This window comes from Corvus moneduloides, chromosome 2 (assembly GCF_009650955.1).
Source record: "Corvus moneduloides isolate bCorMon1 chromosome 2, bCorMon1.pri, whole genome shotgun sequence".
NCBI classification, from domain to species: domain Eukaryota; kingdom Metazoa; phylum Chordata; class Aves; order Passeriformes; family Corvidae; genus Corvus; species Corvus moneduloides.
In genome coordinates, this window is record NC_045477.1 from 46932085 (window position 1) to 46950732 (window position 18648).

At 37.4% G+C, this 18648-nt stretch overlaps 1 protein-coding gene across 4 annotated transcripts in view; it reads left to right on the forward strand.

Annotated features, from left to right (window-relative positions):
- The first annotated feature begins 584 nt into the window (after positions 1 to 584).
- TNFRSF19 (TNF receptor superfamily member 19) overlaps positions 585 to 18648 on the forward strand; it is a 58920-nt gene continuing 40856 nt past the window's right edge. Inside the window, exons 1-4 of one of the 4 annotated variants that reach the window (XM_032099432.1) lie at positions 585 to 815; positions 990 to 1078; positions 13319 to 13407; positions 13967 to 14077. In XM_032099432.1, coding sequence (XP_031955323.1) covers positions 13342 to 13407; positions 13967 to 14077 — 177 coding nt within the window. In that variant the 5' untranslated portion in view covers positions 585 to 815; positions 990 to 1078; positions 13319 to 13341. Of the gene's footprint in view, positions 1079 to 5961; positions 6028 to 6497; positions 6634 to 13318; positions 13408 to 13966; positions 14078 to 18648 lie in introns of those variants that run through there. The other 3 variants (XM_032099431.1, XM_032099433.1, XM_032099434.1) reach the window with 3 other exon arrangements.

Genomic DNA, 18648 nt, shown 5'->3' on the forward strand with positions numbered 1-18648 from the left:
TGGCAGCTTTATAGCTCATTTACGTAAAGGAATCATGAGCCACAGATGAATCAGGCTCAAATAGAATGATTTGCAAAAGGCCACACATTAAGCAGCAGGGAGGATGTGAGCCAGGGACTTAGAGCATGCTCTATTGTGCTTGGTTTTGCCAGTGCAAAAAACCAATGCCAGCGTGCAAAATACACCATTTTCTCTGCTCCAAATCTCGACAAAGGGACAAACAAAAGCAGTTTTCTCTCATGTCTTACAGCTGCCTGGAAAACCGACCTTCACGTTCGACTTTCAGAACTTTATGGAAAATTTTAACTCCCTTTTGCAGACAAAATTATAAAGCATCTTTTAAAGAATACTTTATAGCTACACTATTCTCCCTTCTCGGGAGGAAACTTAAACTTAGTGAAGACTTTGAAGTGAGCCTCGGGTTTGTTACAATGGGCTAACCTGATTAGAAATCATGCAAACTCTTGCTGCTCTTTAGCTGCATTCCCCCACAGGCTGTATTACAGCTCTCTAACCAGTCCCACAGCATTGAATGATGTCATGGGATCTGCAGCTCAGCGAGATGAAAGGGATAAAGCGGAACCCGCTGGCACTGGGGAAAGCTTCCAACACACAATCCACAACACAGCTTGGGAACTCAAAAGCTACAGATCCAGCCACTCAACCCCAAGCATTTCAGAATCGTGTGCATTCTCCCAGCACAAGCAAGGAATGGGGGAAAAGGGCTAGTGCAGAATTCTGAAAGGCAGAATTTAAGAGTGCAGCTACCTGCTGGAAAAGGAGCTCTTTTTCCTCGCCAAAGCACTGCCTTTGATGTACGGCAACTGATCACTGATCAGATTACAGGCATTTGGTCTCAGTGCTCGTCTGCCTTTGATCTGCATGGTTAATTTTATTTTCCCGGATTTGGAGTTTCGTCTGGGCTTGTGCTGACATACTTTTTTTTTCTTCTTCTTCTTCTTTTTTTTTTTCTTTTTTTTTTTTTTTAGAGGAGGTGAAAGCATTTAATACAGAAGCTCTGGCGGTGTGAAATTAAGCTGCAGAAAGTCTGGCACTGGAAAACTTCATCAGATAACAGGTACTGAATTTTGTATTTTTTTTCAGTTTCGTGTTGCAAGATTTTAAGAAATTATAAAGTTCACATAACCAATAATACTACACATCATTGTGTGTACAAAGTTCAAAAGATTGTTTGTAATTTATGCAGCATTTTATGTGCAGCTCTTGGGCAGAATTACATTGAGAACAGACTATCTAGAACAATATATAGAAAACTTAAGCAAACCCCAGTATTGTTCAATGTTTTGGGGATACATACAATTTTGGGTTACACTGCTCATTCTTACTGTCTAATTTTGTAAATTTGTATTTGAATACATGTATTACATGACTCAGGGAAGTATTTATTTTCTAAGGAAAGGCCAACCATGTTTCCTACACACTGTAATACTTTCTTTGCTCTCAGTGCATTTATTAAATTGTGTCTTCTTCAAACAACACTTTCAAGCCTAATAGTTCCATACTTGAAAAAAAGGCTCCACTTCCACAAGTTATTAGAACTAAATTTATAAACAGGACATCCTTATACACAAAAGAAAATGGTTTTATTTTAAGATTAAGATTGAAGAGATGCTAGTTCAGCTGTACTACATGAAATCTTGAAAATAAAAGCCATGTTTTTACCTGATGGTAGAAGGTTCCTCTAAGGAATGTTAATAAAGATATTAAAGAAATCTTAGGTTTATCTAGAGCCAACAGCTGGTTTTGCTGAATTTCATTGAAGTTTTGCTGCATTTTAGTGATGCAGCTTCCATTCACAGTTTTGTATTCTGTTCCTGAAATTCATATTTATGAATAATATTGTGCTGAAGAAGTTTTAAGACATCTACTCCAGAAATTCATTATAAGGTAACAATCTTTTGAAGATTTAGGATTATTCACACATTTGCAATTTTAAAGGGCCAGATCTTCGTGTGAGTTTGGGCCAAATCCATGAGTGTTCTGTGCCTGCAGCTGGAGTCAGACTGTTAAAATAAGACTCAAACTCCTTTTGTAGTATTTAAATATAATTTAGATTTTCAGAAGAACTTAGAACCCATAATTGGGACCAGACTTGCAAACATTCCAGACACTGAGGTCTTTGAAGATCTAGTCTTAATGGTGGCTAGTAAGATCTTCTGAAATACTGACTTATATATTCTTAAGTCTAAATTTAAGTGTATACAAATCTTAACTATGTCTATTAACAAATTGCAACTAAAAGTCAGCATAAATGATAGCTGTTAAGCACTGCTTGAGAACTATTCTTTGAGAGGTCTACCAGTCCACAGGACCCTCAAGATGTTCATATTTCAGTATGCACCATAGTGCAACATGCAAACCCAAATTTTAACAGTCTGCTTGCATCTGAGTAAGATCAAGTTATCAACACTTCCAGATAGATGTAGTTAGTTTTCATTAGTCAGTCTGCAAAATTTGTTTCTTCTAATTAAAACTGTATTTGTATATATAAAATTTCAATTTACTGAATATCAAGAGATAATATGCCAGACATAGATTAACTTGGCCTGAGTTTGTATCATTTAGTTTTCTATGCCACCAATTAATTCATATTCTTACTTAACAAGTCAATTATATTATAAGGAAAGTAATTAGCACTGTATGAATAATACGTGTATAGCTGTCAAGGAAGAATATCATTTAAGGCACAGCCAAAGCAAAATTTAGTATTTCTCCCTAAATAACAGTGATGTACTAAAACATGTTCCTGTAACCCTGAAAAGATGGCTTTATTTACTAATTCTATGCTTCAGTGATGAGCTTCTCTGCCTTTCCAGTCCCCTCTTGCTTGTTGCTTGTTTTCCAATATGTACATTTATTTTCTGAGGAAAATTGTTTTTAAACCTTACCTCTGCTTGGTGTAAAGTAGAAAGAGAAGGAAATTTAAAAAAATAATGCAAGGGTACTTTTTCCTCGGAAGTTAAAATAGTTATGCGAGCCTAATACAATTAAACTCACTACAAGGATCTGACCCATCACACAAATGGGTGAAGTTGCACACAGAAGTAACACTGGTTAAGCAGATAGATTACACTGTAGAGTAGGATTTGCATATATCATTATTTGCAACATTTGGGCCCTGAAAATGCATTTAAGAAACAAAGTTTTTTTCATTTTGTGAAGAGTCTCTAGGATTTTAGGTCATCTCCCCAGATACTTAAACAAAGATGGGCGTCAAGCCAATTAAACTGAAAAATATCTTTGCTTGTCTGTATGCAAGTGAGGCTGAAATGAAAGCACACTTGAACATATTCAAGCATGGTGGGAAGAGGATTTTCAGCATTTTTGTTGTTTTAAATAACAGTTCTCTGACAGTTTAGCCTGTCATTGATCTGACTTTCAAAGATTAAATAGTAATAATTCTTGGCACTAGTAACTTTGCTTTTACTAAGAGCTGTATAAACATTAATTAATCCTCAGGCTTAAGCCTTCAGAAACAAAAAGTTCACAATGCTTTTTCAAGCAAATCTGACTAGGAAAATCACAAGTACATAATTTATTTATTAAAATAGCTTGAGCAATTTCTGATCATAAATAGACCCATTTCCAAACAGGGTGTCTTAGATAACATCATAAACATATTTTAAGGTTTGTAATAGTTAAGATTATCAAAAGACATTGCACAGTTATACTGACATCAGTTTCCAACAGCTGTCATAACAAGAGTAGATCTATCTCACAGTTGACTGGGGGAACTGTGTTAGCATTTGAGATATGGAGATAACAACTTCCTATTGCTGTACAATTTCTGCTTCCGCATCAGATATGTCACACAACTCAGTCTTATCAAAGGGGTCAGCTGAAACTGCTTTCCAAATATTTCTTTTTTGTTTTCTCTGTTGTAGTGAGAATCTCTGTACTAGTTCCTCTAACAATTCACTTCTTCAATTTCCTGAGAAACATCATGATTTAAAACAAAATAAACACTGCAATTTTCAACATCTTTCAATGATGAATGGAACTAACTCATCCATTTTACATTCAGAGGAAAGATTTTACATGCTGCAACAAGGACTTGAACTCTTGAGTTTCAGATACAGACAACACGTTGCTCTTAGTTCATTAGCATAGTAACCCACTGTCTGATGAAAGTCTTAATGTTTCTTTATATGGTAACGCTCAGTGTTTAGTCAACACTTCAAGAACTCTGGGATATTTTAATACCTTTGTCTAACTATACTGCTTTAAAACAAGTATCTGAAACATACACGATGATTCTACTAAGAAAAACTCATGCAATATTTTCGCTGGTGGCTCCAGAAAACAGATAACATAAAAAGGTTGTCTGTAAACAGTGAGACTGTGTACAATGCTCAATGCTGTGCAGCAGCTGCTATTCACAACAGATGCGCTGCTGCTGCTCCGCAGTATGCCATTCCTCACTGAAATTCCAGCCTCTTGCAGAGCTCCTCCTGGCAAGGGTCCTGAAGCAAAACTCCTCTTTGAAGGCCCTTTAGAAGATAATTACATGAAAACCCCTGCACACTCTGAGTTGTTTGGGTTTCATAATTGAAAACAACTAGTTTTGCAGCAATCATTTCTCTCTTTGCATATATCTTGCTGGATTTCAATAAGCGCTCCTTATTTTTAGAGAAGCCCATGTGGCTGGCGATCTTCAAAATTTTATCTGTGAGGAGCTCCAAAAAAATCTGTTTATTTGAAAATGCTTTACCACCAAGTATAAGCATTTGTTCACTTTTTCAGAGCCTAACTCCATCCCCTGTGTGTCTACACAGTTGTCTAGACTGTAAGTGAATCATTAACCTTTTCATTAGAAGTAGAACTAATGACCCAAAATCCCTACAGCAGCAGTTCTTTTACCAAGGCCTCCAAGACTGGTTTCACTGATGTTGGAGCATTACCACCTTCAGGAAAGCTCCTAATTTGTGTCGAAGTAAGTAGCAGTAACATGCAATCTAGCGACTGTGAACAACTTAGTATCCGTGAAGGTCTGGATTTCTCCATTTCTCCATTGATACTGGCATTTGGTATCGACACTGTGCTTACAGCTGGGCAACTTGTTACCTGCAGAATGGATAAAATATTTCAGGCTCTGAGCTAGCAGGAATAAAAACCTACCCAAGTACCTCAGAAAGGAGGGTTTGCAGAAAGAAGAGTCTACAGAAAGAAGAATTCACAGTGTGTTGTCAGAAAGCCTCCATCATGCTTTTTGGGCAGGAGAGGTGGAAAGGGCTTTGCTGACTTACGAGGACTCATTCTAAACTAACCTGAACAGTGGCCAAGGGCCAGTCCCCTTAAAACAGCCCAGCAGCCATAAGCCGAACTCCCTCTGAGGGCGATCTGTAATGCCAAGGCTGCAGACCCCAAAGCCTGGGCAGCCTCTGGAGACAGGGATGGGCACAAGGGTGCTCTGCTATCCTGTCCTCCTGGTGCGATAACAAAGACACCAGCGCCTCACTTGTGATTCACCCTGGCTTCACACCACTACTATTGGGCACTCACCCCCTGCCAGTGCGGACACCCAGTGCGTGCCTGCCATCAATCCATCCATCCATCCATCCATCCATATCCATCCATCCATATCCATCCATATCCATCCATCTCCATCCATCTCCATCCATCCATCCATCCATCCATATCCATCCATCCATATCCATCCATCTCCATCCATATCCATCCATCCATCCATCCATCCATCCATATCCATCCATCCATATCCATCCATCCATCCATCCATATCCATCCATCCATATCCATCCATCCATCCATCCATCCATCCATATCCATCCATCTATCCATATCCATCCCGCGGCACGTGAGGCGGCCGCCGCCCATTGGCTGCCCGCGGTCAGCTGACCCGGGGGGGGCGGGGCGGGAGCGGTGCGGCGTTGCCGGGGCGACGGGGCGGGCGCCGAGCGGGAGGCGGCGGCGGCGGCGGCGGCGGGGCGGGCGCGGGGAGAGCGCTCCTCGGATGGCCGGGGCGGCCGGCAGCCCGCGGCGTGGCAGGTGGGTGCGTGCGACATCCAGGCGGGCCCGAGCCCCTCCGCCGCGGAGCGGGGCGGCCACGGGGGGAGGCAGCGGCGCCTCCGCGCCCCGGGGCTCCGCGCGGCTCCCCCCGCCACCCCCCAGGGTACCGCGGGCTGGCCGGACACCGCTGCCCCGAGACCGCCCCGCCCGGCACCGGCAGCGCTGCCTGCCCCTAAGGCCAGCACATCACGGGGGAGGTGATGGCAGTGAGCTCCGCGGAAAGCTCAGGCTGCGGGGCAGCGCGGGGGCGGGGGAGGGCTCCGCCGGGCCCCTTGCTCCCCGCGGTGGCTCCGGCGCTGCCGCTCCGAGCCGCCGCCGTGCCCCGAGGTGTGCCGCGGTGCGTACGCGGGGCGCGGCGCAGCCCCGGAGAGCCGCGGCGGCCGCTGGTGGGTTCTGCAGGTCTCGACAGCCCTGGAGTGGCTGCTCCACGCCCCGGAGTGCGGCGAACAAAAAGCCCTTGAAAGCTGGGCTTTCATGTTCACAAGCGCTTCTCGTGTCTGCTGCATAAATAAGCTGCTGTTTGCTTCAAACAATTTTAGAGCTGGACTTGAAGGAATAGGAGCTCCTAACTTTTTCTTTTGCCTGGTAAGAAGTTGAAAAGCCCCAATTACATTTCGGTTTGTTGAAAAGCTTTTGATTGTTTGACTTCCTTTCCTGATGGCTGTCCCCATTAATCTGACCTTTAGCTTTACCTGATGTTCGTGAAAAATCGAGATACTAAATACTTATTTAGCGCCTTTATATTTACAACGACTTTAGATGGATGCTTTTATGAAGTTCATTAAGTGGTCTAGTAGCATTTATTATGAGCAAGTGGCAAATTGATTCAATATATAGGTAGGTTTCTTAACTACTGCATAATCTCTTTCAAGCACACCTTCACCATCAGATATAAAGCAAGTTACTTAGGTATGTTACCTGGCAACTTGTTACCATAAGAGAAAAGAGTTGGGGGTTTTGGGTGGGGTTTTTTGTTGTTGTTTTTGGTTGGTTGTTTTGTTGGTTTTTTTCAGACCTAGAAGTAAGCTTCTTTATTAGTTAGTTTAGTAGTAAGATGCTTAAAATGTCAGTTAAGGAGGCAATAAATTACTTTTTCTCACTTTCCACAACTTGCAATCCTAGTAGAAGAGAATGATGTGAACGAACGTAACTCATGTCTGTGGTTTTTGAGACATCACATGCCATCCAAAACTGCCCAAGGCTGGCTGGATAAATGTAGCATATTGGCTTTGCACCATTGCAGTAGTTAACCAGCCCAATGCTTTATAATTCATGATCCCTAAAAATTACTTTGAAAAGATCTATTAGGGTATTTTGGTGTAAATGAAGTATGAATATAATACTGGCATTCTCAATGAATTACTTATTCACATGTCTGAGTACAAAAGTACAAGTGCATCTTGACACTGAGATTTCGTCTAGCAAACCGGTGCCTCCTAGAACTTGAGATGGGTGAGATTTATTAAACAGAAGGATCAACTTTTTTTTTTACCACAGTTTTGGTGTTGTATGAGTAGGCTCATCAATTTCAGTGAGAGTGGGAGTTCTTGTGTGAATCACAGGCTCTGATCCTCTAAAAAGCTTTGTTTATGTGTAGGAAAAATGTCACCACATTGCACCTTTGTTACAGTATTTCACTCTAATATCTAATTCATGATAAGCTGGATGTGTTGAAGAACACAAATGATAAACTGCTTTATCACCATTATTCTTGTGAAGGCGAGTACTTCAGTTAACATAACTTGAAGCATATGGTACTCAGGAGAAGCACAAATATTTCCTGGCTGTGTATAAATCTTCTTCTCATCTCCCTCAGCCCCTAAAATACATCGAAGTGGTTTTGATCACCAGCAAGGTTCTAACTTTGATCTGCTACCTTTGTCTTTACAAAATTAGAAATAAATTCTTAGCTGCCTAATGTCATACAATTTCACGTATGGTAGCTTCTGTAAAATACAGATCTATTCAACATGATATTTAATGTGATGAATGTGCTCTAGCTGACAGTATGATGTTTTTTTCCCACATTTCTCGGAAAAGTTGGAGCAAATGTGGTCAGACAAGACCTCATTTACTTCACAAAGGGGAAGAGTACAAGGGTTGTGGGCAGGGTGTAAAGGGAAAATGTTCTAGACCTGTGAGACAGAATAACAATGTGCAGCTCTATGGTGGAAGTTCTTGTCCCTAACTTGCTCCCTTTCTTTGTCTTTGTAGCAGCGTAAGTACTTTCCCTTCTCTTGTTTCTTGCCCGTGGGGCACTGACTCTGCAAAAGCCATCTGCCACTCCTTCTTGTTTTATTGCATGCAGTTGACAGCTGCGGGTGGGAAGTAGGTGGTTAGAAAGGAGCTGAGACCCTGTTTGTTGGATACCAGAGACCTCTGTTGGCAAGATAAGATGATTATATTTTCATCCCTCTTTTTTACCCAGAACTTCTCAGAGTACTCTACCGGTGTTAGAGAGCTCATGAAAAGTGGTCGTCCAGAAAAAATATCAAATCAAATATGGGAAACTTATAAGATCTGATTGTAAATTAACTGGGAATTCACAGCTTCAAGTAAAGTGAATGTGTAGTTGGGACTCTTCACCCTTTCTAAAGTTTTCCTTAGAAGATGGATGATGTTGACTTCAAAGTTTTGATGCTTACATGTCTGAGAAACCTGCTAGTCTGCCATAATTTAGCCATGCTGCTTTGATTCTTGAGGTAGTGTGTCTTTCATGGTGGAAGACCATGAAAAAGAAGAAATATTTTTCTGACATGGACTTTGAAATAAAATGATGACTACTATTCAGACAAGCTGGTAAATGTAGGAGTAAATTCTAGAGGACAATGGATTCTAGAACCCTGAAAGGCTGGAAGTTCTTACTTCCACATTACATTTATTACATGTTTCTAATTTGTTTTTTGATATTGCTCTCTTTATGCATTTGCATAGTAGGCCCCAAATGACCTTAAAATTATGCAACTGCATTTCCAAATGGAAGCTCTCTATCCTGAGTTCAGTACATTACCAGTGATGATTGCTTTTCCCTGAGTATTTTAGGCAAGCATATTACTGTTAACCTAATAAGATGTATTTGGTATGATTTAGTGACCTCAAAAAACTGTCCACAGTTTTCTTTCTTCTAATAAAATTAAGTATAACTGTATGCAGGATTTTAAAAATCAGTATCTGGACAAGAGCAAATAATCTTTAAAGGTATGGAACCTCTGTTTACTCACACATGTTTTAGGGGCAAAAAACTTCCAGTAACTTCTTACTTGAAAGCATGAGGTGAATGGCTGGTGTCCAACAGACATCAGTATAATGCCATTTGATATCATGAGAGAAGAAATTTGCCCAATGGCAACCTATTATTAAGTGCTACAGTCTCTGCTTTTTGAGCAGGACTTTTGACCAAACTGGAGATTGAACATGAAATACGCAGCTGACACAGTTCTCTCTCCTTTGGGACTTCCGTTCAATACAATGAGTTATTAATGTGCCTTAACCATTAGTGTGCCTTTCAATTATTTTTATCAAAATTTTGTCATGAAAGAAACATTTTATTTTATTTGTGCTCTTAACAATGGTTATTGTACACTGGCTTGTTTCTTTCTCACATGTTAGTCAGTATATAGTCTCTGGTGTTGTTTTGGTAGGAGTGATGACAGTGGGCATGATAGAGTTCCATAGGCATTCATACACGTCTGCTGAAATTATTTGGTGTTTTGGTGCTACTAAAATGCACTGGTACTACTGAAGTGCTCTGAAGTTCAAGGTCCGTAGACCTGCAAGCTTCTTTTGGAATCTTTGTTAATTGCAGAAGACATATAGATGATATCTCCTATACTAGACCTAAAGCTATAAGATCTCATGAAACTTGTAATGATCAGTCAAAAAACTGAAGCTTAGTTAGGTGTATAGATAAGCTGGAGAAGTCCTTGATAGTTCGATGCCAGTTATAAAACATTTGATTTTGAAAATTTGCTCTGTGTTGTAGAACTCCTGGTGACTGGACTTGGCAAGACTGTTATAAAGGCAGTAGATTTTCTTTTAAATAGAGAATATTTCACAGCTGCAATGAAATTTCATACCTAAGTGAACAAAATGTATTTTGTTTCAGGATGCTTTACCCTGTGCTTTTTATTTTCTAAAAGTCTTTGAGGTACATGCTATAAGAAGATCATCTTATGACAGATAGGGCAATTCCAAAACTGAAATACAAGATATCAGCATGACCAGTAAGATTTTTAATACTGCTTGTTGTTCTGTATGACCTTCTGTTAAGGACTGGCATTTGATTTTTATTTCAATTGTGACTCCAGAATATTAAAACATGAAAATACATAATTAGCTTTGTTTCAATATTGATTTTGATAAGTTGTATGTATACTGATTTTTTAGCTATGTTAAATCTTCAAGTTATTGCATACTGGAGAAAAGGTCTAGGGTTAATATACCTGAATTACATTAAGCTAATATAGTTTTATTGCAAATAACTAGTCTGCAGGGCAGTTAATTGGGCTGTTCTTAATTTTCTTAATTTTTTCATGCTTCAGGTGACTTGCACAGAAAAAGTAGCCTTCTTAGATTGTTACAGCTCCATATTTTGGATCATTAGGTTTAGTACAGCTCACCAGTATTATTTGTAGTGAAAATTCTATGTGAAACTTGACACAAAAATATGCAATTATTACACTCTTCAGTTTCTTTTTGATATGTTACACATGTATTTTCAGAAGCAAAAGTAAATATTGAAATTTAAAATTAAACTTACTTTTAACTTCAGAAAGAATCCTGGTTATGAAGTTTTGATAGTATTATATAGATAGTAATAATTACATTAGAACTATACTGTGCTATTTTTTATATTATTAAGGATTTTTCAAAAATTTTTAATTATTAAGGAATATGTATGACTTGGAGTAATCACCTGACATTCAAATCTAAGAAACTCAATTATATTTACAACTTTATTTCACTTGCACACTTCTGTAAAGTTTTAACTCCTATAGCAATTAAGAAAGCACATGAAGTATTTATTTTTTACACTAAACAGTGTAATGTATTTATTTTATGTATTGCATGAAATTAAAAAGTTAATGAGGATTTTTCTCCCAAATCCCATTAATTTCAGCATGATTCTTTTAATTAATATGTAATCAGTTTATTTCATTTAGCTCTCAGACTTTTAGCTTTACTGTCTTGTCTTCTCTGAATCAAGTGAAGTCAAGTTTGTTTTACAGGATTGCTTTTCTGTAATGCAGTGTAGAGTTGTTTGTTGTATTACTATTCTTAGTTATTTTTTATTTTCTTCATATATTACTCTTGAATTTCTGTAGCATTCCAAAGGGAATGAACAGCAAAATTGAACAGGACCAAAATTAAGACTTTCTTGATACTTATTTCAAGGTTACTGAGGTGCAAAGTCTCACAATTTTTCTCTTATCTAATCTAGTTTTACTTAGCAGATATTCAGTTACTTTTTGGCCAAAGATGTAAAGTATGATGTGTATATTTACCCATTTTGTATCTTTCAAAAAACAGATGAGAAATGTTTCTTGAAATTTCTGAGTTCCCTTAACAGTATTTTTACTGTCTGTACACTGTTTGCTCTTTGCTATTACTAGAAATTGTTTTGTTTTTACATACCTATTTTTTTTCAGCATTAGAATTGTCAGCTTCTCATGACTTAAAAACTTAAAATTTGTTGACTCTCCTTTTTCATTTTTCTAGTTGTTCTACAGTACTTTTTACATGAAGTTGTGTTTTGGTCATCCAGAATTATTTCTGAGATTTTTCCATTTCATGTTTCTTGCCTTATTTTTTTTTCCTCAGACTTAAAAAAACCCCCTGTGTTGAATACTATGTCCATATGTGTTCGTATTCCTTGAGAATATGTCCTCTTCTTTACCCATGTTGACATGCACATAATCTGATAACTGTCGTTGGCCCATAGACCATTACCATCACTAAGTGAGAAATAACCATATAAATGTCATCTTGGCTTTCCCATGGAGTGCTGTCTCACACATCTCTGCCTGCTCTGTTCTTTCTAGCAGACTTTTGCTCTTTTTACACTTCAAAATGCAGCTTAAAAAATATCAGTAGTGACACTAAAGTGTACTTTCTTCTTATTGATTAGAATTCATTAACGAGGGTATTCATGCAGTAAAATGTGAAATTGTGTGTTAATTATAGTTTATGTTCATTCTGGTTGTATAGTTTTGAAAGCATATTATACTTGCAGTAGTTCCATGTTGTAAAGCATTTTACAACTTAATGTTTTTCTCTGCTATTTTCCTTTTGTTTTGCATTACATCCTTTCATTTGTCAGTCTCTACTCTTAAATGATAAAAACTACTGATTTTGTATTTTAAAATAGCGTACCTAAACATCAATCCTTAAGCTCTGAAGTAGGCCAGAAATGCTTTAAACATTGTTTTCCTCATGTAGCTGAAAGCAATTACATTATATGACTGTCATATAAAGTATGAAAATTAAGATCAAATTCAAATATCATGTTATGTAAGGTGGATTTATTTTTTCTTTTCTTGTTCTTATTGATATAGTTTGGATTATTGAACTAAAAGTTACAGTTCCATTTTCAGGTTACTGAAAGAACCAAGAAGTAAGAAGCTAGAATTTAGCATAAATAATCAAAAAAACAAAAGGAAAGTAAGTAGAGAAAAAATATTCTTTGCCTACTAGCTCCTAAACAGTCATGTTAACACATCTTTAGAAGTAATATCCCTTTGGTAGGTGGTAGAAACAGAATCTGTGTATGCCTCCAGCTGCTTGCAGAGTAAAGTAGAAGGGGTTGTGTTAGTCAGTAGGCAAACCTTCTGCTTGACCCTGCAGTACAGAAGGAATGTTCTCAGGAACAGCTATCATCTCCTGCTTTGATATGTGGCATGTTAGAAGAAATTTGTTTTTGTCTGTTGATCATGTGCTTAGTTGAGTGTTTAACAAGAAAGAAAGATATGTTAGGGGTAAATGGTGATGTTCTCTAATCTGGACTGATAGCTATCTCTTCTCTTGAGATTTAAAACTATAGAAACTTTGTGTTTATGGTCTTGTGCTCAAAAGGCATATGATTTTTAAAGCATATGTTTGTTGTTTAGCAGCTCCCAGGAATCCATCTGCAAATGTTAATGGCATTGACAGATTTGTATTTTGACATGCCAAGTGACAGGAACTACAATGGGCATGTGACTTCTTCAATTTAAATTATGTAAATAGAACGATTTTTTTTTTTTTTTTTTTTTTTTTTTTTTTTTTATTCTAGGGAGAAAGGTTTTATTGCAAGAAATGGATGCTAAAGGATTACAAGGAGATGATAGATTGAAGGTGCTCGTCATTTTACTAGCATATTTGGTAAGTTAAAGATTAATATTTTCCCCCCATGTTGAAAAAATAGTATTGAACACAGAAACTGTGTCTTTTGTTTTAGATATTACTGCTAACACTGAAAGTCTTAAAATGCTGCCTGCAGACAATTGCATATAGATTTTATTGATTTGAGTATATTGATTGATTCATATATTTTCTGGCTGTTCCTCACTCCAAAATTACAAAATTTTACCTTGTGAGCCTCTTCATGGACGAAGGAGTGGACTAGGACAGAAAATGTGGGTGAATAGTGCTGTGGAGGTGATATGGCTTCACTTCAGAGAGATGGCCATCTCTTACTACAGTGTGCTGTAGACATAGTTCAGGTGTTTGGAGTATTCAGTTTATGGACAGAATGTGGCATAGCACACAATTACATTGCCTGCTAAGTGTACTTAACTCTGGCTTGCTGTAGAACTAAAGGTAATTAATAATTCAAAAAGTTATTTTTAAGATCAAAACATGGTTTTATTTCTCAGATTTAATATATTTTGATGAATTTACCTTTTTTTTTGTTTTGTTGTTGGTTTGGGGTATTTTTTAGCTGAATAAGGTAATTTGCGAGACTGGAGACTGCACAGAACAAGAATTTAAGGACCAGAATGGAAACTGTATCCTCTGCAAACAATGTGGGCCTGGAATGGAACTCTCAAAGGTAAGGAAATCATGCTTTCTTGAATTTACTTTTTTTCTGATAATTGCATTTATGTATGTGATCTAAAATAATGGATATCTGTACTTATGTGAAAATATTTACTGTTTCGGCATTTGAGCCTTTTGCAGTTTTTCAAGAACCATGTTATCTGGTTGCTTTATATAAAATGCTCAGTTCAGAAAATTATGATGCCATTAATAAAGTAGGTAGTACCATATGGATCTGGATATGGGCTCTCTAATTAGTTTTTTAAAGGTGAATTAATGCTACAAAGAAGGGAAGAAACTACAAAGGGGGAAAAAACTACAAGGAGTTAAGACTGAATAACCTTACTCTGTAGAAGGGAATGTAAAAAATTTATTTTAAACTAGTGATTGGTACAGACTGCTGAAATGCAGGGGCTTAATTTTTACAGTGCTGACATTCACAATCAGTTACGGATTTTAGGTGACAAAGTTTAAATATTTTATATATGACCTTGTGTCTTAACAGAATGGTTTATAATAAAAAGGTCATAAGTACATAAATACAGAGTAAGATTCAAATGAGAGCTAATATATTTCCTTAGAATAGGAGGGAGATAGGTGATTGTTCTTTTTTACTGGATCAGTGGTTGGAGCACTTTAAGAAGCCAGATTCAAGTCATGCTCAATTTCTTCATTTTACAATTCATTAAAAATGCTATAAACGTAATTCTTATCTTTATGCCACGTAAAGTAATTGAAAAGGTTGAGGCCAGAAAAATGCATGATAATATTTAGAAGACACATAAGAAATTCTTGTTAATATCATGGAGAAGGAAATACTATTGTGAATCTTATGTAATTGTATTTTGCTTTTATAACAATTACATCTCTTCCAAAAGAAAATCCCCATAAAAGTTTTTGAATTGCTCTGTTTTTAGGACCGTGGGAATGAATCAATGGAGATGAATGCTGGCTGTGATTATGGGCTGGGATTCAGTAGAACTAGAAAGTTCACTTGGCAAAATTTTCAGCAAAATTCCAAGTCTGAGTGCAAGTTACGAGGGGGATCTTAGTGGTTTTCAGCTCAGAGAAAGTAGGTGCTGTGCATGAGCAGGGATGGAGAGCAGTGAAGGAAGCCGTAGCTGAAACGAGAAGGAGAGAGGGATACCTTGGGATTTACTAACTCAGTTACTGGAGGTGAAAGAGATGACAGAATGAGTTATGTGTCTTGGGAGACTGGATGTCTTGAGGGAGCAAGTGTGTCCTGGCAGAGGTGTGAGGATGGTAAAGCAAAAGAGAGTTCAGGGTGGTGTCGTGAAGGGTGAGTAGACCTACTCATGCATGTGTAAGACTCTTCCTTCAGAGTCCACATCTTGCCCATTGTTGGAGTGCGCACTGTGACCCTGACATAAGTAAGCAGTCAGATTCATACCTGAGAGGTGGGGCCATAAAGAGCATGCCCTTTGCATACAGAAAGGCAAACTCTGTCTTGGTCTTCTACTGATAATGTAAAAAGGAATTTAGGGTGTTTAGGAGAATTTGAAATATTTCTTTTGAAAATTTTTTAACATGAACCGTTCCTAAGTTTGGTGTGTATCTGTGTCCAAACTACAGAGGGATAAAGAAGCTTTCTGTTTATGGCTTTGTATTTCCTACTATGTTCAGCTCTGAAAAAAGCACAAGTTAAATATTGTGGCTTGTGTGTGATTTGAAGAGATTTACTGCAATTGAGTGACACATTTTGTCTATCTCTTGACCCTACAGGAATGTTTAGTTTCACACTTTAGTGGGAATCATGTATGTTGGGCAGTATTAGTTAAGGTTTAGTCATACAGGCAATGCTGTTGAAGCAGATTTGGACGTGACTTACGACATGGATGTGGTTTTGTTTGGATTTTTTCAGATTGGCCTTAAATTTGAGAACTCAAAGGTTCGAGGAGGTGTTTTAATTTATAAAGGGGCTTGTAAATATGGCACTGTATAGCAGTGGGCCAGTACTATGTGCATTTATGAAGTCAGATAATATACTTACCTAGTTGGCAAATAAAACCCAAAAGCATAAAAGCCAAGGCCCTCAGTAATTACACTCATTTTAATAAAGAAACACTAAACTAAAACAGCAAGGTTATAGTTTGCAATAGTACACTATTCAAGTTATGGTTTTGCTTCAGCTATTTTTGCTTACAGTCTGATAGTCCTGATTCTTAGGACAAGTTTGCTGTTTTTGAAAATATGAATGCTTGGTTAATTTCACTATGTAACTGCTTCTCACAGACAGTAATAGACTTTCAAAAATATTTTTTTCTTCTACACTAGAAATGAAATGACAGATTTTTCTCAAACCTAAATGAGTGGAATCATAATTTCCTTCATAAATAGAACAATTGTACCACTGTAAATAGAACAATGGTACAATTTTCCGTGAATCATAGAAGGATGTGATGCTGTGGCTGTAACTGAAATGTGGTTGAAAGTAGTCATGTAGAACTACAGCTTGAAGCAACAAATATGTTAAGTCAAAGGTCAGAACGTAAAGGGAAGAGGCGTTTAATGATATACTTGAAGTAATTTGCAGCCCAGGAGAAGTTTTGTTTGCTTGGTTTTTCTACATATGAGAAAGCAATGATATGATAATGCTGTAGTTTAATAACAGTTTCTTAACACTAAATAATGTGTCAGTTCTCCTATCAAATATTTAGTGCTCGTGGATAAAACTAGATATGCTGCTGGATGTGTGAGCATGATTGTCTGTCTAAGTATATAGTAAAATACAATGTTAGTGGTGGGGTCTTTGGTTCAGTTCCCCCTGAGTGTTTTAAGCAATTGACAGACATTTCTTTTTATGTTTGTAACAAAACACGTCAGCCTATATTATTGAGTACAAAAGCCCAGCTTTTCTCATCTTGTGAATGAGAAATTACTGTCTCTCAGTTACAATCTAAGTATGTAGTTTTCTTTCTTGTCTTGACTGACTTTACAAAAATACAGGGCAAAAACCCGCCTGTACAGAGTGCATATATGTATGTGTGTGTATATATATATACTTATTTTTACAACTATTGTTTACAACTTCAGTTAGATATATATATATATATCTTTGTTGCTATACTATATGAGCATTTCACCTTTCTAAATTAGGGAAATGCTGTAGCCTTTTCTCAATTTATACATGAGACACTAACATAAATCAAGTTGCCCATGATAATGCAGGAATTTTTTTGTGGAACAAGGTAGACAGGCCATAGAGTGGAACAGAAGGTTTCTCTTAACAAGGCAGCACATGGACAAGACAAAGGGCGATGGGCACAAATTGTACCGGGAGAGTTTTTTTTTTACAGTGAGAACATTCATTCACTGAAACAACCTCCCTAGAGTCCTCATCACTGGGAGCTTTTAGGATGCAACTGGACAGGGTGCGCTAGATCATCTCAAATCAGCTCAGGTCCCTGACCCATGAAAGTTTGAATCAGACGTTCTTTCAAGGTTCCTTCTAATCTGGCTGTTCTGTGATTGAATGGTAGGTGTTTTAATTTTGTTTGCAAACCAGTGCTCAGTCTATTGGATTGACCTTCCTGTCTGTATAGGTGAGCAATTTCAGACACCATTGATAGCATGAAGCAAAACAAGCAAAAAACCCAGTCTTATTTCATGTAACTAATTCTGAATCTAGATTATTATTTTCAGCTTTTGCTGACACAGTTTAATGGAGCGCTCTTTTTCAAAAATGTTTTCAAGTAACTTTTTCTTCCTTAAAGTAAGAAAGAAATAGTACACCCTCAGCTTTTCCTTTCTGATTGCCTATCTACTGTTCTAACAACAGTGCTGCAATGTTACATTCGCTTAGAACTAAAATCCATTGATCACTTATGTTAATTGTATTTTTTATTAAGTACTTTTAACATATTACCATCAGAAGAAAGGAAGCTTTGTTATTGTATCAATAGAATTGATGGGAAGAGAGTGAAAGCTGCTTCCCATGTTTGTTTGCTTCTATTTGTTAATTAAAAAAAAAAGTCTGTATAGCCTTTTCTTCTCATAAACGTGTGTCTTTGGTAATGTTTGTGAAACCTTTGAATCACTGAATAAGCTTAGTTTTCAGTGTGAGCAGTCTTTGTTTCAGGTTGGGTTTTTTTGTTTTGGGGTTTTTTGCTAGCTTTTTGGGTTTTTTCTTTTTTTGTTAAGCAGTTCTTTCTTCTGGGGTTGGAGAATGAAATGGTTGTGTCGATTCAAAAGAAAGTGCTTCATGTGGCTCAGCATTATTTCACTTCTCATTCATTTAGTAGATAGCAAAGCATCACGTAGTTAAGCACAAGTCATTTAATATCTTCTATTCTTTAAGTGGCTTCAGTTTGCCAGTGCCTGAATAGTTATTGGTGTGGCCTGATAGTAACAGCCTTTTGTCCTATCTTATATGTGTTTCTGAAATAAATCAAACCTTATATATTATTGAAATTTATAGAAATCACAATTAATGCAAAAAACCCCCCCAAAAACCCACAAGGTAGTTTGTGTTTCAGCCTTTTTCTTGCAAATGTTCAAGTAAGGAAATGAAAGTCCTTCCAGTCCTTTCACCATCTTTTTTTTTTTTAAGTTCAGTAACTCTAT